The 26437-nt window shown below is 50.8% G+C and overlaps 12 protein-coding genes across 12 annotated transcripts; 5 read left to right on the forward strand and 7 right to left on the reverse strand.

Annotated features, from left to right (window-relative positions):
- Positions 1-325: 325 nt before the first annotated feature.
- Positions 326-1985, reverse strand: M430DRAFT_199841 (hypothetical protein). Its single transcript, XM_024864195.1, has 6 exons — positions 1875-1985; positions 1543-1740; positions 1398-1488; positions 954-1349; positions 502-873; positions 326-452 (listed from the first exon to the last, which is right to left on the reverse strand). The coding sequence occupies exons 2-6, from the start codon at positions 1691-1693 to the stop codon at positions 365-367; spliced, it is 1098 nt and encodes a 365-aa protein (XP_024723839.1). The 5' UTR covers positions 1694-1740; positions 1875-1985; the 3' UTR covers positions 326-364.
- Positions 1986-3215: 1230 nt separating this feature from the next.
- Positions 3216-4169, forward strand: M430DRAFT_94690 (hypothetical protein; the record flags this gene model as incomplete). Its single annotated transcript, XM_024869853.1, has 2 exons — positions 3216-3705; positions 3754-4169. 2 exons carry the CDS (start codon positions 3216-3218, stop codon positions 4167-4169), a joined length of 906 nt encoding a protein of 301 aa, XP_024723840.1.
- On the reverse strand, positions 3947-4423 carry M430DRAFT_33020 (hypothetical protein). The gene has a single exon (XM_024866276.1). It carries the CDS (start codon positions 4403-4405, stop codon positions 4181-4183), a length of 225 nt encoding a protein of 74 aa, XP_024723841.1. The 5' UTR covers positions 4406-4423; the 3' UTR covers positions 3947-4180.
- Positions 4290-5264, forward strand: M430DRAFT_33021 (hypothetical protein). Its single transcript, XM_024866277.1, has 2 exons — positions 4290-4389; positions 4436-5264. Exon 2 carries the CDS (start codon positions 4532-4534, stop codon positions 4976-4978), a length of 447 nt encoding a protein of 148 aa, XP_024723842.1. The 5' UTR covers positions 4290-4389; positions 4436-4531; the 3' UTR covers positions 4979-5264.
- A 2251-nt stretch (positions 5265-7515) lies between these two features.
- On the forward strand, positions 7516-13261 carry M430DRAFT_25067 (hypothetical protein; the record flags this gene model as incomplete). Its single annotated transcript, XM_024865186.1, has 2 exons — positions 7516-8007; positions 8057-13261. The coding sequence occupies 2 exons, from the start codon at positions 7516-7518 to the stop codon at positions 13259-13261; spliced, it is 5697 nt and encodes a 1898-aa protein (XP_024723843.1).
- A 726-nt stretch (positions 13262-13987) lies between these two features.
- M430DRAFT_56038 (hypothetical protein) lies at positions 13988-15212 on the reverse strand. Its single transcript, XM_024868580.1, has 2 exons — positions 15136-15212; positions 13988-15081 (listed from the first exon to the last, which is right to left on the reverse strand). The coding sequence occupies exons 1-2, from the start codon at positions 15147-15149 to the stop codon at positions 14121-14123; spliced, it is 975 nt and encodes a 324-aa protein (XP_024723844.1). The 5' UTR covers positions 15150-15212; the 3' UTR covers positions 13988-14120.
- Positions 15213-15373: 161 nt separating this feature from the next.
- M430DRAFT_133521 (hypothetical protein) lies at positions 15374-16759 on the forward strand. Its single transcript, XM_024862303.1, has 4 exons — positions 15374-15606; positions 15664-15779; positions 15847-16112; positions 16166-16759. Exons 1-4 carry the CDS (start codon positions 15580-15582, stop codon positions 16423-16425), a joined length of 669 nt encoding a protein of 222 aa, XP_024723845.1. The 5' UTR covers positions 15374-15579; the 3' UTR covers positions 16426-16759.
- M430DRAFT_199964 (hypothetical protein) lies at positions 16624-17902 on the reverse strand. Its single transcript, XM_024864196.1, has 3 exons — positions 17882-17902; positions 16960-17724; positions 16624-16853 (listed from the first exon to the last, which is right to left on the reverse strand). The coding sequence occupies exons 2-3, from the start codon at positions 17538-17540 to the stop codon at positions 16823-16825; spliced, it is 612 nt and encodes a 203-aa protein (XP_024723846.1). The 5' UTR covers positions 17541-17724; positions 17882-17902; the 3' UTR covers positions 16624-16822.
- A 204-nt stretch (positions 17903-18106) lies between these two features.
- Positions 18107-18955, forward strand: M430DRAFT_15974 (hypothetical protein; the record flags this gene model as incomplete). Its single annotated transcript, XM_024863363.1, has 1 exon — positions 18107-18955. One exon carries the CDS (start codon positions 18107-18109, stop codon positions 18953-18955), a length of 849 nt encoding a protein of 282 aa, XP_024723847.1.
- Positions 18956-19109: 154 nt separating this feature from the next.
- Positions 19110-20705, reverse strand: M430DRAFT_33025 (hypothetical protein). The gene has a single exon (XM_024866278.1). It carries the CDS (start codon positions 20468-20470, stop codon positions 19295-19297), a length of 1176 nt encoding a protein of 391 aa, XP_024723848.1. The 5' UTR covers positions 20471-20705; the 3' UTR covers positions 19110-19294.
- Positions 20706-20963: 258 nt separating this feature from the next.
- Positions 20964-22608, reverse strand: M430DRAFT_95531 (hypothetical protein; the record flags this gene model as incomplete). The annotated part of the gene is made up of 3 exons (XM_024869896.1): positions 20964-21560; positions 21662-22203; positions 22254-22608. 3 exons carry the CDS (start codon positions 22606-22608, stop codon positions 20964-20966), a joined length of 1494 nt encoding a protein of 497 aa, XP_024723849.1.
- Positions 22609-24412: 1804 nt separating this feature from the next.
- On the reverse strand, positions 24413-26408 carry M430DRAFT_15977 (hypothetical protein; the record flags this gene model as incomplete). Its single annotated transcript, XM_024863364.1, has 3 exons — positions 24413-25222; positions 25380-26276; positions 26349-26408. 3 exons carry the CDS (start codon positions 26406-26408, stop codon positions 24413-24415), a joined length of 1767 nt encoding a protein of 588 aa, XP_024723850.1.
- Between the last annotated feature and the right edge of the window lie 29 nt (positions 26409-26437).

The raw sequence follows: 26437 nt of genomic DNA on the forward strand, positions 1-26437 counted from the left end.
GGGCAGAGAAGCGCGATGGAAACCGATTGGAGCCCCTTGCCGCGTGTGTCCAGACCAGCACGTGATTCTATGTCACGTTTTTCCAATTTTAGTTCAAGACTTCATGGGAGATAAATTCTCGAATAACAGGAGGATTCCTGTACGCGGGGAATTCTAAGACTACGGGAGACACCAGGATCATGATGGTTTCCATAGCTTCCATAGGTAGACATTTGTTTTGTCCTACATTAAGGTATGCTATGTACTACTGTGCGAACTTAGATCTTGGCTTCATAACATCGTCGTGAACCTGGAAAGTACTTTAAAGATTCAGATGGCACCCATGACACACTTCCTTTCGCCTCAACTCCCTTCAAGAACTCCTTCAATATGCTGCGTGCAGCTCCGGTTTGGTATAAAACACGCTCTCAAGCGCATCCCGAACCTCAAATTCTTCCAATACAGCACCGAATCTACACTTGTCAGTACGTGTTGAAGAGGAATAATCAAAATGCAACTTACCCATAACATCTAACCTTGGCTCCCAGATCCTGACATATGCTCTCAAAGTCTTCGGTCGTCAACTCTGAGAATCTCGGATGAGCCAAGATCATCCCCCAAGCCATAACGGGAGTGATCTCGCCATCGAGGTTCAGTCGTTTACTCAGATCAAGCAGATTGGCAAGATCAGGTTTAGACAGGTCCCACGTGTTTTGAGTACTTGTCGCATTGGTATGTCCCGGGTGACTGTGCCCGAAAGGAATATCAGGGTTGGTCTCGGGGTAAGGCTCTGGAGGGCACGTTGCCATGAGCGCATGGCCACAGAACTCGCCTTCCTGCTCACTAGATCGTTCGACGAGGAACTGCATATGGTCCATACATGGTCTCTCAAGCCTAGCCGCCGTAGAAGCGTCGTTAGTTACTGCGGAGGAGGCGACAGGTACGCTTTTGAAGGATTGGCAGGATTGGCGTACGTTAAGACGAAATCAATGCCCGCTTGGTCATAGTCTACCCCTCGCTGAACTTGCTGCTGGGCCATGCTGCGTCCACCCACTCCGACATCATGGGGTGATGCGATATGAATGTGCGGATTCGCTTGCGGCGGAGGGCTGTAGCTCGAAGACCCAGGCGCATAGCTCCCAGATATGCTTCCGCTGGAAGTATAGCTAGCGCCGCCATGATGTACCAGCTCATCAACACCCCCACTGCCGCTCCATGGTATGCCATGCTGGGCGAGTAGCTGCTTCAACTGGCGGTTCTCCTCGGCCAGGGACTCTTTGTCTCGTGAGACCGTACTGAAGTTCTCCTTCAATCGCAGGACCTCTTGTTCAAGAGCTTTAATGTATAGCTCTTTTCTTTCGCGGTGGGTTCTGCATAGTATTAGCGTCATGCATCTAATAAGGCCCGTCGCCACTTACCTCTGAGCTTGTCGATTCAATTCTTGTCTTCTGGTCAAGGCCGGTTTGCTGTCCGGCTTAGGACCTCGCCTCTTCGGTGGCTGTCCATCAACTGGAAATTGGTCAATGGAGTTGTATTGTTGTGTGCTATCACATGGCAGCTTACCACGAGTGTTCTTCTTCTCAGTCAAAGTCTTCAAAAAACCCAAGCTCATGGATAGAGGGCTCTTTCCGTTGTCCGATTGTCCACTACCATACCCACTCCCACTTCCACCGGACTTGGGCCCATACTGATCGATAGGGGACGCAGACGACATGTCGCAGGATAGTTTGGCTCGAGAATAGATCCGGGTGCCGAGCGCAGCTTTATCGGTGGACTGTTAGCCATGGCCTCCTTCTTCTCCAGATGCGAAATGCGAGCACAGCCGGGGTGCTTTAACAGATAGGCAGACTCCGCGCCTCATTCGCACACTGGGGCAAGAAAAATGCATAACTTACCTAGAAAAGCTTTCAGAAGTGTCTGACAATGCCTGCAAGGTCGAGTGGTGGGAGACGGCCGTGCTGCTCTCGTTGTGCGCCTCTTTCACGGGAGGCCCGACAAGCGTCTCAGGAGACAAAAGTTCACCGGAATTCAAAAGTTGAGCTGACTCCTGATCATCGCAGGGATATAGGCGGACGGTAGGCCCAAGTGAGCGAACGACTAAGATCAAAGCCGAGCCTCAATACCTGGGAGTTAATACTGTGGCAGGGCGCGGAGAGATCTCGACATGAAAGGCGGGATTCGAGGGGACCGGAATGGTAGGATCGTAGGATTGTACCAGCGTCGAGGAAGCAAAACGGCTCGGTTACATTCCCCTCCCAAGCGAGCTCTGGGCGCTTCGGGGGGGCAGCGAGGAGGCCAGGAGGTCAGGACAGTATTCTCCGAGTGGGCGTGCTTGTTACCTAAGTAGTAAGTGGCCAGAAGCAGACCCTGAAAAAAGGGAATTGCGGGGGAACGGAGGAGCAGGCCCGGCAAAGGGGTTAGGGAAGCTGAACGGGATGCGCAGATAGCGATAGGGGACGTCAAAGGGGTTCTTCTGGCGGAAGGGTCTGGCGAAGAGACGACGCCAGGTTTCCAACAGTTGGGGACGGGAGTGTTCAAGGCTCAAGGGGGAGTTCTGGATTCAGGTTTCTGGGAATTTGGCTCTTGCGTCTTGGCCCTTGGGGAGCTGGAAGCTGGGAGCTGGGAGCTGGGAGCCGGTTGGGAACTGGGGGACTTTGGGGGGGGCCGGGTTTGGGGGTCTGTCCATTATTGCGGCGTCCGCCAGTGAACCAGTTCGGGGGACGATGCTTCTTGGGCCTAGTCGCCATATAGACTCTGGCTATTCCTCTTCCGGCTATTTCCAACGAGCGGGCGTTCAAGTGCCGATGGTTAGGTAAGCACAGTTGCAACTTGCAGAGCGCCCGCCCAGGAACCCGATGATGAGGCACCGACACAGACACTGCCCGCACCTTATTCCGACCTCATCTGCTGCATCTGCGTGCTGCGTGGGCAAGAATGATGTACACAGGGCATAGAGCGTCCCGAGGAGCCAGCACTGCTCCCCAACCCGGCGCCGGTGCAAGCGAACGGTAGGCGTGGCTTGGTCTATATTTTAGGCCTTATCGTATGGGACCGGCCAGGAGCGGTGAGGAGCGGGCCGTGCAGACGAGCTCCATTTTATGGAAGTTTTCATCCGCACTGCGCAGTATATGGACGCTGGACCTAAGCTAATCACCAAGATGCCTCTTTTCTTGGTGATAAATTCGTGCTGTGCTCCGTATTCTTTGTATTGTACTTCGTAACCTCAAATGGCCAGGATGGGCGTCGCTGATATATTCATGGCCCTCCGCGGGGTCCTTATCATGACACCGTGGGCTGTGGGACTGGTCATCCTGGATCTGCTTCTCTCTGCCCTTCTCCCCATCAGCTGGTTCTTCCCAGACTGGGTCTACAATGCTTCTTCGTCCCTGGCATTCGTGTTGTGGAACTGGATACAGGTCATTTTCGAGGCTATCAATGGCGGCAAGATCACTATGTCCGGCGATACCCTGCCGGCGGGAGAATCCGCCATTGTCATCGCCAACCATGTTAGCTGGACCGATTTTTACATGATTCAGTTTCTTGCTATCCAATCCGGCATGCTTGGTCGCTGTCGTTGGTTTGCAAAGATCGAGCTGCGTCTGGTCCCATTGCTTGGTTGGGGAATATGGGCCATGGGGATGCCCATGGTTAGTAGGCAGTGGACGAAAGATAAGAAAGAATTGGATCGAGTCTTTGCCGGAATTGTAGTCAGGAAATGGCCTACGTGTATGACCCAAATCGCAGTGGAAACCTGCAGATGCTTACTTCATCCAGGGCTCATCAGCTTCAGCGAGGCAACGAGGTTCACGCCTAGGAAATACGAGGAAACCAAAATATGGTGCAAGGAGAACGATAAACCGGTTCCGAAACACCTATTGTACCCGCGGACGAAGGGTTTCGTAACAACAGTCCAACATCTGCGAAAGTCCAAGCATGTGACGGCTGTCTATGATATCTCGATTGCATACAGCCACCACAATAAATTCTTGGAAGCCCCGACGATCTGGGAATCTTTGAGTTGTGGCGATTTGAGTGGAAAGAGAGGGTACAAATTCCACGTCGACGTCAGAAGAATTCCCATTGTGGATCTACCAGAAAGCGATGCGGAATTGGCAAAATGGCTCGAGACTAGATGGATAGCGAAAGGGGAATTTCTAGAAGAGAAAAGAGAGGAGTGGTCGAAGAGCTGATTTCTGGCCAATCAGTGTAAAGCCAATGCGATCACGTGCCAGGGTCGAGTGCTCCTACCTGGAATGGGGTCTACCTTGGTATCCGAGGTAAGGGAGGTAGGTAGGTAGGTAGGTAGGTAGGTAGGTAGGTAGGTAGGTAGGTAGAACTCCAATTGCGATGGTGTCTGGAAGCGCTCAACAGTGGCGACAGAGGATGCTTCTTTGTCCTTTGTTTTCATCCCTAGAATTATCATCATCTTATACTCCAAACCGCTTTATCCTCATACCTTGGTGTGATCTCTTTGTTGAAGACTCACCAAATAATCCAAAATCTCAACACCACAGCCCTAATACTCAATACAACTCACAAAAGCATCGTCAAGATGTCCTTCCGAGCATCTAGAGTCCAATCCCGAATAATGGATCCGGAACTACCACCCAACGTCTCCACCGTCTTATCCTCCCTAATTCCCTCATTCTTCTCCCCAAGTGGCCGTGGCTCCATTTCTCCGTACACCATATCAGCAGGATCGCGAGTCTATTCTCCGACGATGCCGTTGCATTCTTGTCAGGAAGGCTGGCGCGAGAGCTTCACGAGCATTGAGGAAGGGAGCGAAAAAGGGGACAGCAAGGTGGAGGAGGGGTTGTTAGCCAAACAGCAAGACCCCGAAGAAGGGCTACAGGCAGGGAAGAGGATGCAGGGAAGGAACATAACCAAGGCGGCACTGGAGATCGTGACGCTTCTTGTGCTGGGAGCGGCACTTCTGGCTTTGGTGGTTTGGTGCTCGAGTAGCATGCCGAAAATGATGGAATCTCCGCAGAGTGTCTAGGGTGTTGAGGCGATTTGGCTCTGTATTGCAGGTCCTTGATAGGAAGGTATGATAGGTATGGTGGGGTGCAATTCCAGTCGAGCCTTTCATTGTCAATCGAGGTAGTGCTTGTGAGGATATGGGTGTTGAATTTCATTTGCTTTGGTTGTTTTTTCGGTTTATTCTTGATACCCAGGGTGGCTGCTTCTGCGTAGATGTTAAATACCTGCGCTGATAAAATCAATACCAACAGAGGTTCAAGAACGAAAATCAAGCAGGTAATGAAGCCACCTTGAGCAGATAACCAACCTGCTTCCCTAATTGATTATCAGGTTATGTTCCAAATTTTAATAACTTAATCCTCAATATTACTGTCTCAAAGGGGGAATACAAGCAATGAGAGGCTTCGGTCACCAAGTACTCCTGATGAAAGTTGAAAACTCCGCCAGCGTAGGTACGTTTGGTTCCGCACGGATTTTCTGTTTAAATAGGGACACATAGCCAAAAATCCGATCGATCACTTGATTACCGAATTCGAGATTGAGTTTGAATTGTCGAGTGAAATGAGAAACGGAAACTCCTTACCTACCTAGGTAGACTTTGCAAATGCAATTCACGTGGATATCACGTGCAAATGCAGTCACAAGACAGAGGAAACTCGGAGCTCAGGAGCTCGCGGCCTTGACCCCACGTCCCGGCTCACACAAGCCGCATCCCCGGTATCTATGACTCAAATAGCGTAAAGATAAACAAGCAGAGAGCAAAGGAAGGGATCATCACGAGGGGAGGCATAGGTAGCGATCATCAGGAGTGGCAACCCCGCCATCCATTCCCAAGTTCGTCGTCGCGTGATGTATTCTCTAAACCTTCAAACCTCACAATAGTTGAAGGCCTCTGAAATGCCAGGGCGGGGCACACGATCAGAGAGATTCGAGCTGCGAACAACGTACAACCCGATACGATGGACAGTAGTGAGCCTGCTGACCGGCAAGCGGAGAATTCGGCCGGGCGCATCATGCCATCATGCAGGTTTCCCAAAGTTCGAGACTACTGCGCTGTGGCCCGCGAGACAGCTGGTTGGTAACCTGAGTTTGGGAACAGACCGGGTCTTCTAGACCCTTAGACAGTGTCCAGCTAGCCTTCCCGCATGTGGAGTCTTGACCAATGCGCGCGAGTCAAGACGGGGTGAGGGGGGTTTCCAGGAGGGCCTCCGAGTCGTCAGTGTTGGCAGCAGGAGGGGTGAAGTACGTAACTGTTCTTAACTAACGGCATGCCCACACGACGTACGCTGGTTGTACCGTAGTAGGTGCTAGGGTCGGATGCCGTGTCACTGTATCCAGCATGTCTCTGGCTGGCAGCGAACGGTATTATTGGATTGATAGGCGGTGTGAGGGTGGCATGGCAGGTTCCGCGGCAGATGGTGGGATGTTTCTTTCGAGCGAGGGGGACTGGATTCTTTGGAGGTTGTGGAAGAAATCGAAGACAAAAACAAAGACAGAATAATAATAGTAATGACAAGAATTGAGCCGGGATATGTAAATTCGACTCCTAATAATAACCCAGGGGGATGTTGCCAGGCGACTTCGCCTTGCAGGATTTCTTGCGGCATGCCCGCGTAGGTAGGGATGTGGTATAATGCGCAGTCTGATATACCACTGTATACCTATGCAGCAGAGTATGATAACAGAAAACACACAGGAGCAGGAGCCCGTGTTTACCGGTGCTGGTACTATGTACACAAAGCCGAGCAACGCACAGTAGTATTACCACGGAGTAAACAGGCCACACGCGGAGAATGAGATCTGGAGACACGACTTCCTGCTTGCCAGAGCCCCAGGAAACGTTGAAAGGGGCTTTCTCTCGACGAGGGACGTTCAGAAAATTCCACGACGAGGCCCGCGTGACAGTACCTGGCCATTGGTACGCTTGAACTTTGTATAGCGATGGGATTTTTGATGATGCTGAGTCGTGTTCGAGTTCCATCAGCCACGAATGTTTCGTTTTCGCTTCGCCCACCCGGGCACTGTGATTGGCCCATCCGCCCTCCTCCCCCGCTTTTGCATTGACAACCACAGGCGGCGGGCGAGCATCCAGAATCCCAAACTTAAGGGAAGAAATCAGCCCAGAAACTATTCCTCTCCTGGCCACGACAACACCGACAACCTCCATTGCTCCACCAGCACTCCTCTCGCTGCCTGTCGATCGAGTCGGTTTCACTACTTGCTCCTTCACAGGAGAAAGGTCCCTTCCAACCGACCTCCCCCCCCCGGCGAGCGAACCCCCGAATGCTACAGGCGCTTACCAACCCACCACGACCACAGGAGACATCAACATCAATTACCATGATGTCTCGCGGCTTTGCGCATTGCTAGTATCTGGCCCATTGCCTGAGTCCCCCGGAGGAATTCAACGACAATTCCAACCCCGCAGGCCGCGATAACGGGCGACAAAGACGCGTATGACATCAATCGGCCAACGGCTCGAGGAGTCTTCCGAAGGCAACGCACGATACGTCGATGATTGGGCATACGACCAGATTCTGAGGAATCTACACAAAGATGGAGGAAGGTAACAATACGCTGGCACCGCCAGTTGTCTCACAACTGCGCGCGGAAGGAGGCGATCCCATGGCACGATCTCTCAGCGCCGATATTCGCGAGGAGAGGGAGGATCTTCGAGAGGCCGCTGAGCAGACTCTCAATGTTATTATGGACCTCAGCTTCGATGGAACTATCAGATGGGTCAGCCCTTCGTGGACCGATGTTATAGGCACGGCGCCGGAATCCTGCCTAGGAAAGCCAATCAAGGACCTTCTGATCGGAGAGGACAAGGACATATTTGCAGAGGCGGTAGAATCAATGAAGAAGGATGACTCTCGTAGTCAAATCATCCATTTTGCGGTTCAATTAGGGCCTGCCTCGAAATTGGCACCTCTCGACGTGCCGAACCAATCTGAGGGCCACGTGGAAACAGAATCTGTACCAGCTACACTTGATCTTGAGGGACAAGGTATCATGATCTACGATCGTTCATCTGGAGGAGAAAGTCACGTAAGTAAAATAGTGCCTCGCATCTGATCTACACTAATATGTGCTATAGACTATGTGGATGATTCGACCTTGGATCGCTCCCCGGGAGATCCAAATCGACCTACCAGCTATGATCGTTGATGCACTCGGCTCTGGTGCAGAGGTTTTGGCGAGCTATCTCACAACTTTGGCTGAAGTTGGTATGGAAGATCCAGCGCACCATGCTCCACCGCTGCCAGTCCTCTGCCGTATTTGCGAACGTCAGATTCCGCCATGGTGGTTCGAAAAGCACACTGAACTGTGTCTCCAGGAGCACAAGGCTGAAATGGAAGTTCAGATGTGTCAAGAAAACCTCACTGAGCATCGTCACGCAATTGTCAAAGTCCTAGATGCTCTTGAAGCTCGCAGCAGCAGATCAATCTCCGGAGAACAGTTGGCACCGCCCCAAGCCGAGTACAAAGGGATGCCAATTGGACCAAGTTCATTATCGCCATCCTCATCTTCCGGAACTGCTTCTCCAAGCACATCTTCTAGCTCGAGGGAGAGGTCTACTTCTAGTTTTGGGCATGCTCGCGCACGGTCGTTTGCTATTCGTCGACCGCAAGCACGAATCGTTGAGTTATTACTCGATCTTTGTGATACTGCATTGGAGATTAGCACCCCAGCCATCAAGGAGGCATCTTCGCAAGCTCCCGGCGAGTTTCGAACCCAGTCACCTCAATCAGAATCCAGGATCTCACAAGTTATTCATTGGCAATCGCCGAGCACAAACACTTTGGATCAAGAACAAGGGCTGGCGTTATTATGTGCAGACAGTGAGACAGTCGCTAAGACGAAAGTTGAGGCTGTCCTTCGCCATCGCCGAATCATCGAATACTCAGAGCGTATTCGCGTGGAGTTCTCTGTAATCGTACAAGATTGTATTGATGAAGCGATGAGAAAGGCTGCCCGGATCGCTGCCGGCCACCTGACAGAGTCGTCCGACGAAGGAGATGAGACAACTCCGGCGCAAGACGATGGGTTCTTTACAGGTTCTTTCGATGGCCCATCGACATTAGCGATTGCTTTACGAGAAGCCCAGCTGAAACAAGAGCATGAAGCAGCCAGAACATCCTCGCCTGCGATTTCAACCAGATCTAGCAGTCCGAAGGAGTGCCCAACACCAAGATCTCACACAGGTCACATGAGCTTTCTGTCTCAATCGCAGGACTCTCGACGACAGTCATTATTCTTCGAGAGCGATGCCGGCGACAGCGATGGGAGTATCAGGTCTTCCTCTGCAATGTCACGACCTGGCCGAACAGAATCCCCGGTCTCCGAGTTTGGTGGAGACCTTCGCCGTGCCGCCAGTTCACGCCAACATAGACGAAGCGTCATACTTCCTGGCTCCACATCACCTCGAAGACAGGAATCACCTATTCGTATGCCACAACCGTCGTCCCCTTTGCGGATTACAAAGCCTAGGGTTCTCCCTGTAGCTCACGAAGGCATTATCTCTCCTACTTCATCACCAATGCTTCCTGGCACCGAATTTAGCTCGCCTGCTCTCATACCTCATCATCACCGGCGCAAATCTTCAGCAACCGGATCGGATCCCAATCGCCCACCACCATCTCCTCGTCTGACCTCCGTCAGCGCACCTCAAGCACGTGCAGTCCCACCATCTATCAAAGATTTCGAAATCATCAAGCCGATAAGCAAAGGCGCGTTCGGAAGTGTCTACTTATCTAAGAAGAAATCTACTGGCGATTATTACGCTATCAAAGTTTTGAAGAAAGCAGACATGGTTGCCAAGAACCAGGTCACCAACGTCAAAGCAGAGAGAGCGATCATGATGTGGCAAGGCGAGAGCGACTTTGTTGCAAAGCTTTATTGGACTTTCTCCAGCAAGGACTATCTTTATCTGGTTATGGAGTATCTTAACGGAGGAGATTGTGCCTCTCTGATCAAAGTTCTAGGTGGTCTTCCTGAAGATTGGGCAAAGAAATATCTCGGGGAGGTCATTTTAGGAGTGGAACATCTTCACAATCGTGGGATCATACACCGAGACTTGAAGCCAGATAATCTCCTAATCGATCAGAAAGGCCATCTGAAATTAACTGATTTTGGTCTATCAAGGATGGGTTTGATTGGGCGTCAAAAGCGGGTTCTTAACAGCTCGACAAATGACTCTGCCCCAGATCTGCTCAAGCAAGGTCCATTTGTGCGAGCGGGCTCCGTTAGTTCTTCGCGCTCTACTTCGTTCGACTTCCAGGGTCATAACTCTCCAGGGTCAACACCTCAGATGACTCCCGATCTCTCTGGTAGCTTGACAACACCATCATACTTCAGCCTTAGTAGAGACAACAACCACAGGGATTCCCGGCGTACCTCAGGCAGAAGTGATAGCGGCAACAGTGATACATTGAATCAGCTGTTTAGCAGCTTTACCTTGAATGAACCTGTTGGGCAGCAAATGCTCAATAACAGATCTCCAATTGAAGAGGCGGGCGAGGCTGAAAACAATGGCAATGGCACTGGCTCTCCTGATTTATTATCTCTTCATCCAATACCTAGCCAGTCGAGCTCAGAGCAGAAAAACACACCACCACAACCCAGTATGATGCCGCCTCCAATGGCTCTTTTTGACCCGGATGATACAAATCGTCGATTTGTAGGCACACCCGACTACTTATCACCCGAGACTGTGAAGGGCGAGGGTCAGGATGAACGAAGTGATTGGTGGTCCGTTGGATGCATACTGTTCGAATTCCTCTATGGCTATCCCCCATTTCATGCAGAAACCCCGGACCAGGTTTTCGAGAACATCCTTGCCCGCAAGATCTCGTGGCCCGATGACGCAGATTTCGAAGTATCCCCTGAAGCTAAGGATCTCATGAACAAACTACTTTCGATAGATCCGAGTCAACGCTTAGGAGCCAACGCTGGTGATAAATTCGCTAATGGTGGGGAGGAAATTAGAATGCACCCGTGGTTCGAAGGTACAAACTGGGATCGCCTGCTGGAAGATGAAGCACAGTTTGTTCCTGCTCCAGAAAATCCCGAAGATACGGAGTATTTCGATGCCCGTGGTGCAACCTTACAGTCCTTTGCGGAAGAGATGGAGGACCAGACATCGCCTCAGATTTCCACACCGGGAGCAGATTACCCCGAGAGGCCACACGATGCTCTATCGCGTGTGAAATCGCAGGTGAATTCAATCAAGAGAGGTTTGATGCCGCTACATATACCGCCCCATGTACGGGACATGAAGAGTCGCAGACTCAGCGAGCCAGTTGTAGCCGATGACTTTGGAAATTTTGCGTTCAAAAACCTTCCTGTGTTAGAGAAGGCAAATAAGGATGTCATTCAAAAACTCCGAGCCGAAGCCATGGCCGCTCAAGCCAAACAAACCATAGTCAGTCCAAGTGCGAACACTGCCACTTCTCCAGCACCAGTTTTGGAGGGAAGCCCTATTCTTCCAATGCCCATACAGCGGACATTATCGAATGCGAAGGCCACCAATCGCCCTGCGTCTCCATCGGGGCTAAGCCAGGCCAACTCATCACCAAGTAGGGCCTCTCAACCGTCCTCGCCTTTGCTTGTTTCATTTGTTGCTGGTCAGAATGGAGATGGACGGCGCAAGACATCCAGCAATTCCTCGAGTCTTTCGCATCAATCTGGCAGTTCTCTTGTGCCTGGAAATTTCTTCGAAGTACCTCGAATGACTGCTACTCTTCAAAAGTCCGCTAGCTCCGCTGCAGCTTCCCCGATCAAGAGTCGTGGGGGAGGGCCTTCAGCGCTTGCTATTTCCCCTCAAAAGATGTCAACTCCAAGACAGACGAGCAATCCCTCTAATCGATCTCGATCCCAGACTGTTGGGTCACAGGAGGGAAGTCCAATAATAGGTGATCTGTTCTCACACCGCAAACGACGTAGTCAGGTTTTCGACATGTCACCATCATCCTCAGATAATGAGGGTGAGAAGGCTAGCGCTTTACTTCGTGTTCAACGCCGCCGCCAGAGCTCTCGCCGGTTGTCACAAATAAACATGGGTGATGGACCACTTTTCCGTCCCCTCGATGTGCTTATTTGCGAGGACCACCCAGTCTCGCGGATGGTCATGGAGAAATTGCTTGAAAAGTTACGGTGTCGTACCATCACTGCGTCCAATGGGGCCGAGGCAATGCGTTATGCTATGAGTGAAATCAAGTTCGATATAATTATGATGGAGTTCAAACTACCGCAGATCAATGGCGCGGATGTTGCTCGCATGATTCGAGATACGAAGAATGCCAACTCTCAGACTCCTATCGTTGCCGTTACCGGCTATCTCAAAGAGCTACAAGCACCTCATCATTTTGATGCTCTCATTGAGAAACCGCCTACAACATCCAAGCTGACGGAAGTGATATGTCGGCTTTGTCAGTGGAAAGCTCCTGGACTAGACCAACCTACTTCAAGCCCCTTGGGATACCTCCAACCATCGGGTCTCCGACAGGAGAGCCTGAGACTCGAGGACAGCCCTACAACTAGCTCTTCAGGATTTGCTCAGATGCCTGGCAGCAGTTTCAGGGCATCTAGCCGAGAGGATTCTATAAGTTCCAGTCTTTTTGGTGACTCGGAATCCTTCATAAATGAGGACGTTCCTGTAGTCATCAACCAAAGACCCGCAGGAGAATGGGATGAGGCATCAGGTCTTGGTATCAGCCCTAACGAGGAAGCAATTCTAGATCCGGATCTTCCAAAATTGCCAGCACACCTTTTGCACGAACACTCTGCTCCGGGTCGCATGGAACACAAGACTCCGTTGCGACAACAATCCACTGACAAGATTCGAGCCAAGAGGGAGTCGATGGAGAAGCATCGCCACGAGTGTATAGAGTCTGGAGATGATGAAGACGAAGAACTTGGCGATGCAAACGTTCGGGAAAAGAGCCCACGACTCACGAAGTCGACCCATCGCGGTTCAAAGCTTGGTATTGAAATGATGCGAACCAATAGCCGTGGTAGCGTTGTCTCAGGATCTGATTTACCCAGCACTGATCCAGTGGAACCACCACCCACCGTTTCCGAAGAGATACCACCCGCATCTCAGATCTCGGGCGCCAGCTTAACACCTCCTGAAATCTTTACTACACCTGGTGGAAAAGTCAGCGGGATTGATCCAGACCAGACTCCTAAACCCTCACAAAACCAACCCCATACCACAGACGAAGAACCAACTCCTCGGGCACCATCAGCTGCTTCAAACAAATCAGACTATATTGCTATCCGCAAAAGTTGTGAACGATGAATCTCCAACTCCAATTGAACAATTTCTTTTTCTGTGTCAGAACATAGCTGCGGGCGCTTCATTCAAATTGATTTCCTTTCCCTTGTCACAACTCAACTCACGATTAGAGCGCGGCGTTTTAGGGTGTGGAATGGGAAGCCGAGGGCGTTTTGATCAGGTCTGCTTTTGAGGGGTGTCACTTTGCCGCATTTACAAATCCAACCGCTTGCGAGCGTCTTTCCTTTTGAAGTTAAGGAGGAAAATCTGAACTATTCTGTTCTGTTGTCGGGATCAGAAGTCAACTGCGAATTTGAAAATACCTTTCTTTTGTACATGTTAGGGCGGGTCTGATGTGGTTTGATGGATGGGAGGTAACCAAGTGTTTTGATACGATACCCCAAGACCTGGGCAAGATCCTTTCGCCAGTCTTCGGGAAATTGGCATGTGACGATAGGAAGAGTGAAAAAGGAAAGAAAATTTCACGGAATGTTGAATTTGCTGTGAGGTTGTAGACTGAAGGGAGACTGCAATATAAGAAGTTAAATTGGCTTCTCATAATCTTGATCTGTGAAATGTTACTTCTGTTGCTCAAGAATCTGTGGGTCAGTCCTGTTTTCCCTCGACTCCGGAGACATGAATGATACGTGCAAATTACAAATCACCTCTAGCACGTAAATCATACCAGCACGGAGTCCTGAGGAGCTCCAGTAACTCAAGGGGGATATGTTCATGATCGTGGACAATACTCGTCAGGAACAAATAAGATCCCTAGAAAAGAATCACTCGACGTGAATCGAATCGGTGTACATAAGCAAACCCCTTTTCCATAGCCAACGCCTAACTCCCTGCCATGTATTTTGACTAGTGTAAGCCAAACTTATCACTTCCGCGGCTTCTTGACTGACTCCTCATCACTGACAGCATCATCCAACATCTCCTCATCATCTTCCGAATCAAGCACATCCCTACTTCTCTTCAATCCCTTCATTTTCCTTGTCTGCAATTCCTTCAAGTCCTGCTTTCCAAGATGGATCCTGCCCATCTTGTCGCCCATTATATCAGTCTCGATATTCTTCTTCGGCCTCTCCTGGTTCGTCTTGGCCTTCTTCAAAGCTTCCTTCATCACACTCTCATCAGCTTCCTTCACCCTCCCTACTCTGAAATCCATCCTAGGACCCATCTCCTCAACCTCGACCCTCGGTAACTTCTGACCACTCCTCTTAGTCTTGATCAAATAGACCCTGAGATGAATCTTTGGCTTCGCCTCCTCGCCATCAACGCTATCCCTCGCACTGATCGAAACGATATACTGCAACCCCTCAACATCCACCTTATCCGCCGGCTCGCCCTTGAAGAAATCGGTAAAGAAGCTCTTGGCCAGGGTATATTCATTCGGAACGGGGCTCTCAAAGGGGGTGCCAGCAAACAACAGTAGGGGTTTCAATCCCACGGCACACTTTTTATTCTTGAATTGGCTCAACGTCCGAAAGCTCTCGGGATCCAGATACAGCTCCAGCATATCCAGCACCTTGTAAGCGAAAGTGCGCACGAGGGTGATGGCATGCGGGCGCTTCTTGGACGTGGAGCCGAAGACGAGGAGCGAGGCGTCGTTCTTCTCGCTGAAGAACTCCAGGGACGAGGCGTCGTCGAACGGGTGGATCTCGTTCTTCTTGGTGAATTTCTTGGCCAGTGGGATGCGCAGCTGGTACAGGTCGGAGAGCGCATCCTGGGCGATTTGCGAGCAGCTGCTGCCGCGGAGGAAGAGTGCGGTTTTGGGGTTCTCGACGGCTTTGGGGGCTCTTTTGTCCAGGGCACGCTTGCTGCGCGCGTTGCGCGGTTTTCTTCAAAAGCTAGATTAGGCGGGGGTTGTAGAGCGGGCTAGATTACACACTTACATCTGACGCAGCATTTTGATGTGATGCTGTTGAAATTGAGGGGCTGATGTGGGAAGTGGTTCACGGCTTCAGAAAAGTCAAAAGTCAGTCTGTTTTTCAAAAATTTCTTATCGATTTCGATAAAAGATATCAAGGCATCAATGTTGCTGCCTGGCGTGGAATTCACATGCCAAATGCAAATGCCATCCCTGCTCCTGGATCTTTGTGGGGTTCCCGTCAAGCAACATCATCCTCGTGCCGACCAGTTGCCCACTTGCCCGAGCTTCACTTCACTCATGAACTTCCTCAAGACAACGAGATCAAGCTTCCAAACATTCAGCTCTCAGTTATAGATTCTAGAGCGACGATCCTCAGATGCCCATACGACGGCACCACCAAACCCTTCGGCTGTGCGCTGCCTTCACTATCGAATAGACAGACTTGCCGAGGTTGCGTCTCGGCACAATGTCAAGAAGAATCGAAGGCATTCAGGTCTGCCAACCCTGCGCATTTCAAAGCCGTGCGAATATGCTGATAGGGCTATTATAGAGAGCGCTCGAGAGTGTGATTCTCAATCCTCAATATGCGGATTTATTGGCTGTATTGAAAGGGGCGCGGAATGGCGCTGTGTATGGTGCAAAGGTGCGGTTTCCGCATGCGCTGGTGTAAGTCTCCCTCTTGCTTTCGTAAACTTGCACGTGGATGGATGCTAATGTGTCTGGGGTATTGTAGGATGATCTTCTTGTTCCGTTCAGGTACCGTGAGAGAGAAGGCGGCGCTTGTATTCAGAGCTACGAGAACACACGCCCAGAATCTGGCGAAATATGCGACGGTTTACAAGTTGACGATGTTGCTCCTAAAACATCTGGGGAGTGAGCCCGGAAAAGAAGGGCCCTTTGATACTTTTCTGGCTGGGATGTTGGGAGGCTATCTAGTATTTGGGAGGAGGTCGAAGAAGGGACATATTTCATCTGTTAGCAAACAGATTGTCATTTTCGGTAGGGTTCCCAGAACCCCGTGTTTAGGATTATATTCTAACTATATGCCTCAGTGTTTGCACGAGTAATGCTCTCCCTGGCCAAGCTGTCTATCCAACCGGAGGTGGGTATAATCAGGAATCCTGAACTCACGAAACGGATATCTCACGATGCGTGGCCGGTTTTCGCGGCATTAAGTTGGGGCAGTGTGATGTGGTTGTTTAGATGGTATCCTGAGACTGTACAGTCGGGATTGAGGAGTAGTATGGATTATATTTATGTGCAAAGCGACCACTGGGACAGCTTGCGGAATTTCTTGGTCTACAACAAGTAGAAATCAGGAATCTGGTCATACAGGAGCTGCTAGCATGATGGGAAACCACGAGTATATGAGATTCAGGATATAGTCATAGAAGTTGTGACAGACTTTGTACAGCAAGAGAAAGGGGGGTGGGGCGATCTTGTAGACCTAGTAGAGCTTTTGGGTTGGCTTCAAATCTCACATTAGATATGCCCGTTCCTTCACGGACCAGCATCCTCGACTCCCTTGATTTCCTTGATGCTAACTGCCAGAGATTCCCTCTATTATATCATATTCGGGATCTATGCAAGGCTCGATATCGACGTCTCGCCTCGTAGTCCAGAGCCTGAGAGCGCCATGCTTCCTCAACTGCATCATTCTCATCCCTCCCTGTCTCCTTTTCCCCCTTTTTCTCCTGGCACAAAAAGAATCAAATTAAAAAGATATACCACAACGCTCCTCTCCCCCCTGAACACTCATCTCAACACCTTGCTCACACACCTTCCCCCCTCTCCATTCTCAACACTCAACGTCAAACTACCTCTCTTCCCCCTCAACCGCTCCAACCTCCCGGGATTCGACATGCCCTCGCCCACAGCATCAACCAGCATCTCCCACCACGAGGCAAACAAGCCGGCCCACTCGCCCTCCAGGACAAACGTCAGCTCCTCCAACGCCCAAAAGCACGACTGCGCCAGGAACACCCAATCCCGATCCTGCGGTTCCGGCGGGCCGTAGCAGATCCTAACTGTTCGCACCGTCTCGGCGCGCGCCGCTGCGGAGCTGAACATCTTGAGATCTTCACCCCGGGAGAAGGAGAATGCGGAGACGTCGTGGAAGAGCCGCGGCGAGAGCTCGCATGCGAAGAAGGGTGAGGCGAGCGCGAGGGCCGTCTCGTGATGGAGTCCGTGGAGGGCGTTGCTGCATGTGATGCGGCACTCCGGGAGCTGCTGGAGGTATTCTCTGTAGATGAATTGCCGGATCTCGTAGGGCAGCTCAGAGATCGGGAATCGGAAGTTGCTGCTGGCTGAGGATGGGGAGGATGATGATGATGATAATGAAGGGTCCTGAGGAATGGAATCTATGGGGGCTATGGTACTGGTGTTTGATAGACCGTCGTCTTGGTTGTGGGATTTCTCGAGAGCCATTTTATATCTTGTCTTTCAGGGAGGATTTACCAAAACAAGCGGCTATGGGGCGAAGAAAGGACGAAATAGAAATATGATACTTGCCTTGAACATCTGGGAGGTTTGTCTTGTATATAAGAGAAAAGGGGCTGGCGACCTGCACGTGACAGTGAGCAAGTTTGAGTTGAAATGCGCCGAGAGAAAACTGGGGAACAATTGAGCAAGTTGCGCAGGTAATGATCATACTGATATCGAATATCAAATATCGAGCTCCAATCACGAGACAATCCTCGAGCACCGTGTAGGGTAGGATAGCATTTTCCGTCGGTCAAACCAAATGATAACAAGGTAAAGTAAAGTACCTTGTGAGTTATCGAGGGGTGGGTTGGGATAACTCCCCGTTGCGATAAACACACCCCTCTTTTGAACGACCGACAACGTTGAATCCACGTTCAACTGTTTGAAGGGTGTCGTTGTTGGAAATTTTGAGGAAGGTGCAGATGGGAGGAACACAGATGAGACCATGTAAATACAGACGAAACCATGTGAAGTGTAGAATGTTCCTTTTGTAAGCCGCCTTAGCCAAGATGTCGTCCACCCTTAATGCCTACGATGAATACCTCGCTGCCATCGAAAGGGGCAAGCGTCTGTGCAAGGAACTGCAGAGTTTTGTCCAAGAACCCTTGACGTATCCGACCATGCAATCGTTATACGATGTCGAGATGAATCCGCTTCGGATCAACACAAAAAAAATCATCCAGAGGACCTTGGCCGGGTGCGGCTTAAGCACATCCGAGATGATGTATATTGACGTTCGGAATATTGGCAAGGGGGAGTACGACGATGCGGCGTATGCGAATCACTTCGACGGGAGGAGTGGTGTAGTTGTCTGTAGCGAGAATTATAAGGACCGAGATGAGAATGGTCTTGGTCAGCGACTATGGCCGTCAGAAATCCTCTGGCAGAGTTGGTTAGTGGCAGTAAAGAACCGGGAGTCAAAACCATCGGATCTCCACGCTGTTGTCCGATTCCGGGTCGTTAACAACGCAACAAAAAGGCTAATTTGGGAGTCTGCGAGGCGATCGACCTGTACTATAGAAGGCGAGAATGGCCTCCGAGAATATACAAACTGGGATCAAGGATATCATGCAATTCTTGGAAGCCCTAATGGCGGCAGTACAATGAGGATGTTGTTAGACCATAAAAGGGAGATAGGGTACCGTACGGTAGAACGAGTAGTAGTATTAGATGAGGGGAACTTGGCCCTGGACAAACCACAGACTCGCTCATTCTTAATTCTTTTATCACCACGCCGGACACCTCCGACTAGAATCCCTCGACCAACTGCCTGCGGCGCTCACTTCAAAGTGCGAAAGACTAAGCCCTTGCATGGCTGGCCGCCTTTGAAGGATAAAGGGAAGATTGGATTGAAATGATGGACCTGAGTGATGCAGGTCACAGCACAGACTCCCAGCCACTTCATGTTACTCGGTCCGTGAGCCTTAGGAAATTAGACTGTGTGCAGAGACTTCCATCATTAGGATTCTGCACTTGATCATCAATTCTATCATCAATTGCAACTTTTTGGAGTTTTGACAGCTTTGAATGATTACCTTAGGTTTGCCATATGCGGCCTATTTATCTTACTCGCTGATATAATAGCGCGTCTCAAAAGGGTGGCCAAAGTGCCATTCTAACACGAAGACATCTGAGTTCACAGGCCAAAAAGAGAACAAATCACCTTGTGCAAGGTCAAAACGCGTAGAGCAATACCATTACTCTTCTCTCCAGCAATTCCCGAACGGCAAATGCCTAAAGTCGCGAAAAACTTCTCCAACCAGGCCAGCTTGGACCCGACGAATCGACTCCCATGTTGTGAAATCGTTGTCGTATCCGTATTTTTCCGCAGCTTTAATCATGCCGTCTGCCCAGGCTTCTGGGTTACGGTTGGCCTTTTCCCCGAGAGTTTCGAATTCTTTTGGATAAAAAATTGGGCAAATACTAGCGTCCAGAGGGGATTCTTCGCCAGTAACTAACCTCCTACGATCCTCTGCCTTTTCTAGATCGGTTATAAACTGTACAGCTGTAGCAAGGGACACCCTGACGATGTCAATGCTTTTTGTGACAACATCGAATCTGTCCAAAGGCAGAGAATGCGATTTGAGACTTTCGAAGGAAATGGATTCATGCAGCCCTTCCTCCACACCAGTGCGAGCGATCAAGACTGTTTGGTGCTGTGCAATCTTGCGGAGACTAATCAGGCCGTCTGATTCGCGGCGACATTCCTCATGGTAGAACGAATCCAAACGATCGATAATTACGACAAGAGCGTGATAAAGGGGAAGCACGGAGTAATGTTGTGAGCTCGAAGGCTGGCGTTCGATAACATTGTCGGCGCGGCCTTCAACTTGATTGATGAGGCTAGATGCTTGAACGCAGAGAGAGCGGTGTGCCTTTATAATCCCAGCTACTGTCGACGGGCCTGTCGAGGTAATTCTAACTGGGTTCGCAAAGAAGTGACCAAATTCGATGTTCGGTTCGTTGTTGTAGCATCGACGCCATTCTTCGTAAATGGCCGCGAGTATGATCTTTGGCGTTTGATTCTTTTCTCCGGTGGCATCCGTCCGCTGTGCGGACTGCAACCAATAAAACGCCGTTGGTTTGTTGCAAAGATAGCTGAGCTTTTCGGGATCTAGGTTTCCAACCATATCGTCAAGACGTATTCTGTACCGGTCGGTTGTCGCCCATCTAATCCTCGTTTCCTGGCGAAAATTATCAACTCTTAAGAAGTGCCATTCTTTCTTTAGGTCTGCTCTAACTAGCGATTTGAGTTCATTGGAAACTGGATATTGCGTAACAACTGAGGCCCAGTGCCTATCAATTTCTTCGTCCGAGCGAGTGGTTCTCCCTGCTGTTTCAGGTGTCTCATGAAGAGCCCTCGAGGACGCCATGCCGCCTAGGCCTCACATGAGAGGTTCGGATTTAACGGAGATCTGGGATTCGACAGATGCGCTGTCCTGGATGCTTCCCGCTTCTGGGCGGTGGTATTCTTCGATGCCAAATATCACTGGTCGGAAGCTGTAGGTTGTCGTGGTAAAGAGAGCAAACTAGATGTTGTTACTTGCGAAAGAGGTGGTGAACGGGTCCGGGTGGGACGTCCTGTGATAATGTGTGTTTGAATTTGGGATGAACTAAATCCACTTGACTAGTAACTAAATCCAGTTGATTCTACGACCGTGCACAGTTAAGCGAGTGATAGGTGTAGGTATCACAAGTGGATTTGGTTACTAGTCAAGTGGATTTAGTCCATCCCTAGAAGTATAAAGTTCTACATATGGAGCTGTTGTCGGTCGCACGCTTTAAGCGAGACAGGCAATTTGTGCCGGTTTTATTTCCCCCGCGAACCCCTAATCGTTGGCGGTGAACCCGTTAAACAGACCCCCCCTAATACGCCGAACCACCACCAGCAAGCGCGGTAAGATTCGTGTTCCCCGGCTTGATATACGTCTTCTGCTTCGGCAATCCCGCAATCGCGTCGTCCGGCAGACCCAGAGTATCTTTCACGATCTGACTCGGCGTCAACGCCAGCCACTGCGCCACCGAGATGTCGGTGAACTTGGGCGCCTGCAGCACCTCCAAGAAGACGACATCTTCCGTCCCAGTATTCTCAATGTAGTGGCTGCTCGCTGCGGGGATGTATCCCACGTCGCCCGCGGTGTAGTCAAATGTCTGGCTGGAAGAGGGCGCGACAAACACGGTTATGCGAGCACTGCCGGCGAGGAAATAGTTCCATTCGTCGGAGGTCGTGTGCCAGTGGATTTCGCGCATGGCGCCCGGTTGAACGGTCACGAGAGCGGCGGAGAAATGGGAGGCGATGGGAAAGGTGGTCGGGTCGACGATCTTGACAGAACCGCCAGGGACCACATAGGGTTCTTGTTGTGAAAAGTGGTAAGTGTAGGACTCGTTGATTGGGAGTTGCCCGTATGGAGACGTGACGTTCTGCTCAGAGATATTGGCTGGGGCTGGAGTGCCATTGAATATCTAGAGGCTGGTTAGTCCGGTTCGCGCAATTGAGAGAACGAATGTATCAGTAGGTCACTATGTCTGATCTGCTGCCTTGTAATGAACCAACGGATACGTACATATAACTGATCAGTCGGAAGGTGATCGAATGATGATATAGGGGTTTGTAAATCCTTAGAGAGGACGGACTTCGGGTTCCTCAGGAATAGTTCCGAGGCGAGGAATGTGCTATCTTCATTGAAGTCTCCATTGTCGAAGACAAGTAGGAACTCGGTACCCTCGTCAAGAGCCTGAATCGAGTGGGGAACTCCAGCAGGAAAGAACCAAACATCACCAGCGCTGATATCGTCAAGGAAAGTCTCCCCATTCTCATTGACCGCCGATAGTCGTACGCTACCCTTGAGGACAAGAGACCACTCATTGGCGGTGTGCCAATGCAGTTCTCGGTATGCGCCAGGCGCCAGGCGCATATCAACCCCTGCCATTGCAGTTGCAGAGGGGAGATTGTCCTTGTTCTGTTGCCGGGCCCATCCTGAATCCTTGCCAGAACCCAGACGGTTGTGGCTAAGTCCTAATGGCCACATGGCTTGAGGCACAGATCCCGAGTCTGTTCCGGGAGGCGCGAAGATATCGGAGTTGATCTTTTCGTATTCGTACGTTCCTGAAGCCGTTTAGCACTCTGTCCTTTAAGCCAGGATTTTCAGAACTCACGAGGTCCGGGGTCCGTTTGTCCAGCGTCTCCTCTAAAGGGTTGAGGATTTGGCACACTGTTGAAGTCAAGGTAGAGCCCAAGCGTGGCGTCGGCATCTTGACCATTGACAAGCTGGTAATTCGAAACTTTGGCAGAATCACCACCTTGAACGGGAGAGGGCTGTGCGACTTCTCCCAGCAGAGCTTCACTGCCGTATAGAGACCCCGAGGCGGCTGTGGCAGTCGGCGCAACTGCTGTTGGATTGACGCCGCCTACTGGCCCTGAATTCCCGAGGTTGCCTTCATAGCTCATCTGAGGAGCGGGAAGAGCAAGCACTGCTGTAAGCAGAGACGCTGTTGCAAGGATGCTATGCATGTCGAGGAGTGGCTGCATGTTGAGACGTCTCAGGGTCTTTGAATCGCTTGATGGCCAAGCAATAGATAGGAGATCACGACCAATATATACTCCATAGCCCTAATCTACAAGACATGGCCTTGCAGAGGCTAGCCTAGGAACGATCAGTGACGTGCGGATCTAAAGTCAAGTGTTTTCTACCCCTCCAGGTACATTCTGGTGAAGCCGCAAAAGTTTCCTTAATAGAAGCGGTCTACTGACCGGCGGACGCCAGAATCTTCGGACATTTATGCGGTAGATGCGGGCACGGGTAAGGTCCCGTCACACAATACAAGGTTAAAATTGCATCCTAACCCTCGACCAGCATACAGTATCAGCTCTTTCTTTTGGGCTGGTGTTGAGGGGCCCCTTGGTGAGCGGGAGCAGACCTGGATATGGAAGCGATCTTCCCTTGACTGTCCGATTCATACCTAAGTATGCGTGATAGGAATCTATTAAAGGAGTTAGTTACAAGAAGAGTATACGTATACCATCCAGAATACTCCGAACCTACAGCACAGTACATCAAATCGCCGACTGCGGGTGAGCGGGGTCGGGTGAAGAGATCGGTTAGACCGGCTAAGCCCTATATATAATACGATAGATATAGGTAGTAAGGTACTGTCCGGAGTATTTATAGATGGTATTTATAGATACCTCACCTACTGTAGATCCGAACCGGGATCGGCATCTGCAGCAGCACGGGCTCCCTCACCAATGCAGACGTCCCGAATCATGGCTCTCGAAATGGCATCCAATCTTGCAAGCTCAACTCTCTGAAGGTTTACCACGAATATACAAATGCTCTCAATTCTACCCCATGTCGAAATTAATCGCCCTAGAGACCACGTCCCGGCGCGCTAATATGATGTCATGTCAAGGGGAGATGACAAGTTGAGTGAAGATCAGAAACTATCTTAGCTCGCAGCTTGCACTCATGAATCGTGATTACGGGCCAAAACCATGAGCCCCTCGTGTAAGCACTTGAACAGGACGCAGATAGTAATGCAAAAAGGGCAAACGAGTTTGTATAACACGTTCAACGCATTCGTGTTACTAAGGCCGACCCCGCTATACGAGGTACATCTCGCAATTCTTCCTGGAAGCGGTTCGTGCCGGATCGTGGCTGAACAAGCTTTTCTTTGGCTGAAATGGTCGACTTTAGCCTCTGCTTATCCTGAGTGCCGGACCCGGGTGCGAACGGCGCCACGTTCCAACTTCCAAGGCTTTACCTATAGTATGCACGTCAGATGTAGATTAGATAAAAGAGAATTTTTTGCGCACCTGTCAATCACTAGTAGGCCTCCTGGTCAGCGAAATGCGAACCGCGGTAGATGATTTAAAAACTGGCAGAAGCATCTCTCAACTATATCGGCAACCAAAACATCGGTTCGCTGGATTGCAACTTACAATGAGAAGCCCAAGCTATATACTCTGTGCTGTACAATATGTACAGTAAATAATGAGGCGAGGCACAACCTGCTTGTAGGTATACAGTTTGGCTCTCCACGTGCCAAAATACTTACATACCTAAAATACCCAACTTTTGTACCTCATACAGACACGCCCGGAATCCCCGCATCGGGCTTCAGTGCAAAGATGTCGCCGGAATAGAGGAGACCGACATGGACAGGTCCCAACGCCTACACTCCCAACCTACCCAGAACACCCACAGATTGTGTCAAACTTCTGCTTTACACATAAGTCATTACCTTACTCCTTAGGCAGCCACGACAAAAGAAGCAGTTAGATATTCCCTTCTCCATGACAATCGCCTCGTGCGTTCCTATCCACTTCCCTCGTTGAGTCTATCCACACACACATTCGATACTTCACTGTTAATATACCACGTACTAGCCTCGCTCAGTAGTTCCGTTCGTGCGGTGCTATTTCCAGAGCCAGAAATACTCTTCCTAACAGCACCACCCCACCCTAATTTGGCCAGACCTCGTTCAACTCGCTCACGCTGGTCCTCCTGCCAGCTGAGTGGGTTGACGATCAGCAGCGGGAAGACCATCTGCAGGAGACTAGCGTTCTCTGCGAGCCCGGGCCGGAGAAACTCAAGAACCGAGAGAACAGCGGTGGAGTGTGCTTTGACTCTTGCAGAGAGCTCGGCTGTGTCGAGGATTGTCCGGTGTATGGCCGGTTGAGGGGCTTCAGGAGGTGGGATGGCTAGTGATGGGAAGATACGCTGGAGGTCCTGTAACAAGGAGTAGAGGATTGCGTTGGCGGCGTGGTATCGTGCAATGGTCGTTGCCACGAAACTGCCATCATGGAGCCCCTCCTCGTGAGGTTGCCTCTGTGCCTTCAAACTTGGATCTGCTGCGTGATGACCCATAAAATCCTGGTAGGCAGTCCAGAATTCAGAGAGGGTTCTGAGAAGGGTAGAAATGCGAACACCAAGCATGCGTGCAAGTTGAGGGCTTTGGCATTTATCGGCTGCGAGACGGTCGTAGAGAGCCATGCAGTCGGGAATGGCCATGAGGACATCGATGACAGTGTCCGGAAGAGTTTTGGGGTGGACAGAGAAGGGGATTACGCACCAGGCACTGGAGGCGAAGATGGAGGGGGTTCGCTTCTCGATCGAGTCGTAGACCTAGAAAAAGTTAGACGGAGATAGCATATGGTATAACAGAATCGATTGGCAGCTGTGGATGGCCAAGTTTAGGACGACATAAATGGACCGGTGATGCTTCGAAACCAAGCGTGAAGGTAAAGGCCACTATAGGCATTGGACTCGGGAACCGACGTACCATATTTAATCTCACTGTCCGGAACATTCGGTGAGCGATCCCTATCTGGCAGTTTTGCGGCCCTCTCATCTCCAGCAACCTTGCTGCACCTTGGATATGTTGGAACCAGCCGAGGGGTGTCGTAGAGCATGAGATCTCGAAATATCCAAGCATAATCGATGTGCAGATGGCCTCCTCACTAGGGATGTTAACCTCTGCAACGGCAGCACCTCCTGGGTCCGCTGACCCCGTTAATCCAGCCTCTAACCCCGAAATCTGACTCCTCTGACCTACCAATCCGCGAGCATACCACTTGCACGCCTCTATCTGGATGCTCTCGTCATTGACAAGACTGCCATAGAAGGCCATAGTGGCGGCGCGGATAGCGTAGTTGACGGAAGAAGAAGGGTGCGTATTAAGGACGAGAGGGAGCTCATGCATCCATGTCCGCTGCATGTTTCCGGGGTGGTTCTTGCCGAAGGAGGAGATGAAATGCGCAAGGAAGTGTTGCTGGAAGATGTCACATCGGGGAGGATTGTAGAGGGAGGGCATACGCCACATAGCCCTATCGCAGTCTGAGGGGCCATCATTGTCAGAGTTGACGAGGTTGACGGGGTCTGTGGAGGAGATATGTTCGGGCGTAGATACTTGTGGAAGGGGACTGGTGATGATATCAGTCTGGGCAACGTGACCCTCGGGGGATCCCCCTTTGTGGCGCTCTCGGAGTGCGGCTCTTGCGGGAGATCTTCTCCTCTCAGGTCCCTCCTTATCCTTGGGGTCTGGATCGTGAGGAGATGGGCGTTTGGTTCGCCTTGCAGCTTGAGCCCCCATCTCTAGGAGGATGGGGCCGACCAGAGGGCCAGGGCACTGCTTTCCCGCCCGCAAGCATTGCCCGCATTCTGGAGATACTTCATCGCACTATTTCCCAGCAGCAGAGCGTTTATAAGCCCACGGGTCCCGCATATCGTGGCGCCATCAAATATTACATACCTTGATCCTGCGTTGCAGACAGACCTTGCACCCTCTGCTGCGGCCCGATCGACGCACCATGCCGGGGAAGGCGGGAATCCGTCGGGCAG

Source organism: Amorphotheca resinae (genome assembly GCF_003019875.1).
Source record: "Amorphotheca resinae ATCC 22711 unplaced genomic scaffold M430scaffold_2, whole genome shotgun sequence".
Classification (NCBI taxonomy): Eukaryota; Fungi; Ascomycota; class Leotiomycetes; order Helotiales; family Amorphothecaceae; genus Amorphotheca; species Amorphotheca resinae.

Coding starts and splice junctions, on each gene's coding strand:
- M430DRAFT_33025 (XM_024866278.1), bottom strand. CDS start 20,470: ATGGCGTCCTCGAGGGCTCTTCATGAGACACCTGAAACAGCAGGGAGA.
- M430DRAFT_33021 (XM_024866277.1), top strand. CDS start 4,532: ATGTCCTTCCGAGCATCTAGAGTCCAATCCCGAATAATGGATCCGGAA.
- M430DRAFT_199841 (XM_024864195.1), bottom strand. CDS start 1,693: ATGTCGTCTGCGTCCCCTATCGATCAGTATGGGCCCAAGTCCGGTGGA. Junction 1,489..1,542: donor TGAGAAGAAGAACACTCGTG/GTAAGCTGCCAT, acceptor ACCAATTTCCAG/TTGATGGACAGCCACCGAAG. Junction 1,350..1,397: donor TTGAATCGACAAGCTCAGAG/GTAAGTGGCGAC, acceptor AATACTATGCAG/AACCCACCGCGAAAGAAAAG.
- M430DRAFT_199964 (XM_024864196.1), bottom strand. CDS start 17,540: ATGGCTCTCGAGAAATCCCACAACCAAGACGACGGTCTATCAAACACC. Junction 16,854..16,959: donor GGCATGTCGAATCCCGGGAG/GTTGGAGCGGTT, acceptor TTCAGGGGGGAG/AGGAGCGTTGTGGTATATCT.
- M430DRAFT_33020 (XM_024866276.1), bottom strand. CDS start 4,405: ATGATGATAATTCTAGGGATGAAAACAAAGGACAAAGAAGCATCCTCT.
- M430DRAFT_133521 (XM_024862303.1), top strand. CDS start 15,580: ATGTCAAGAAGAATCGAAGGCATTCAG. Junction 15,607..15,663: donor GAAGAATCGAAGGCATTCAG/GTCTGCCAACCC, acceptor GGGCTATTATAG/AGAGCGCTCGAGAGTGTGAT. Junction 16,113..16,165: donor CAAACAGATTGTCATTTTCG/GTAGGGTTCCCA, acceptor TATATGCCTCAG/TGTTTGCACGAGTAATGCTC.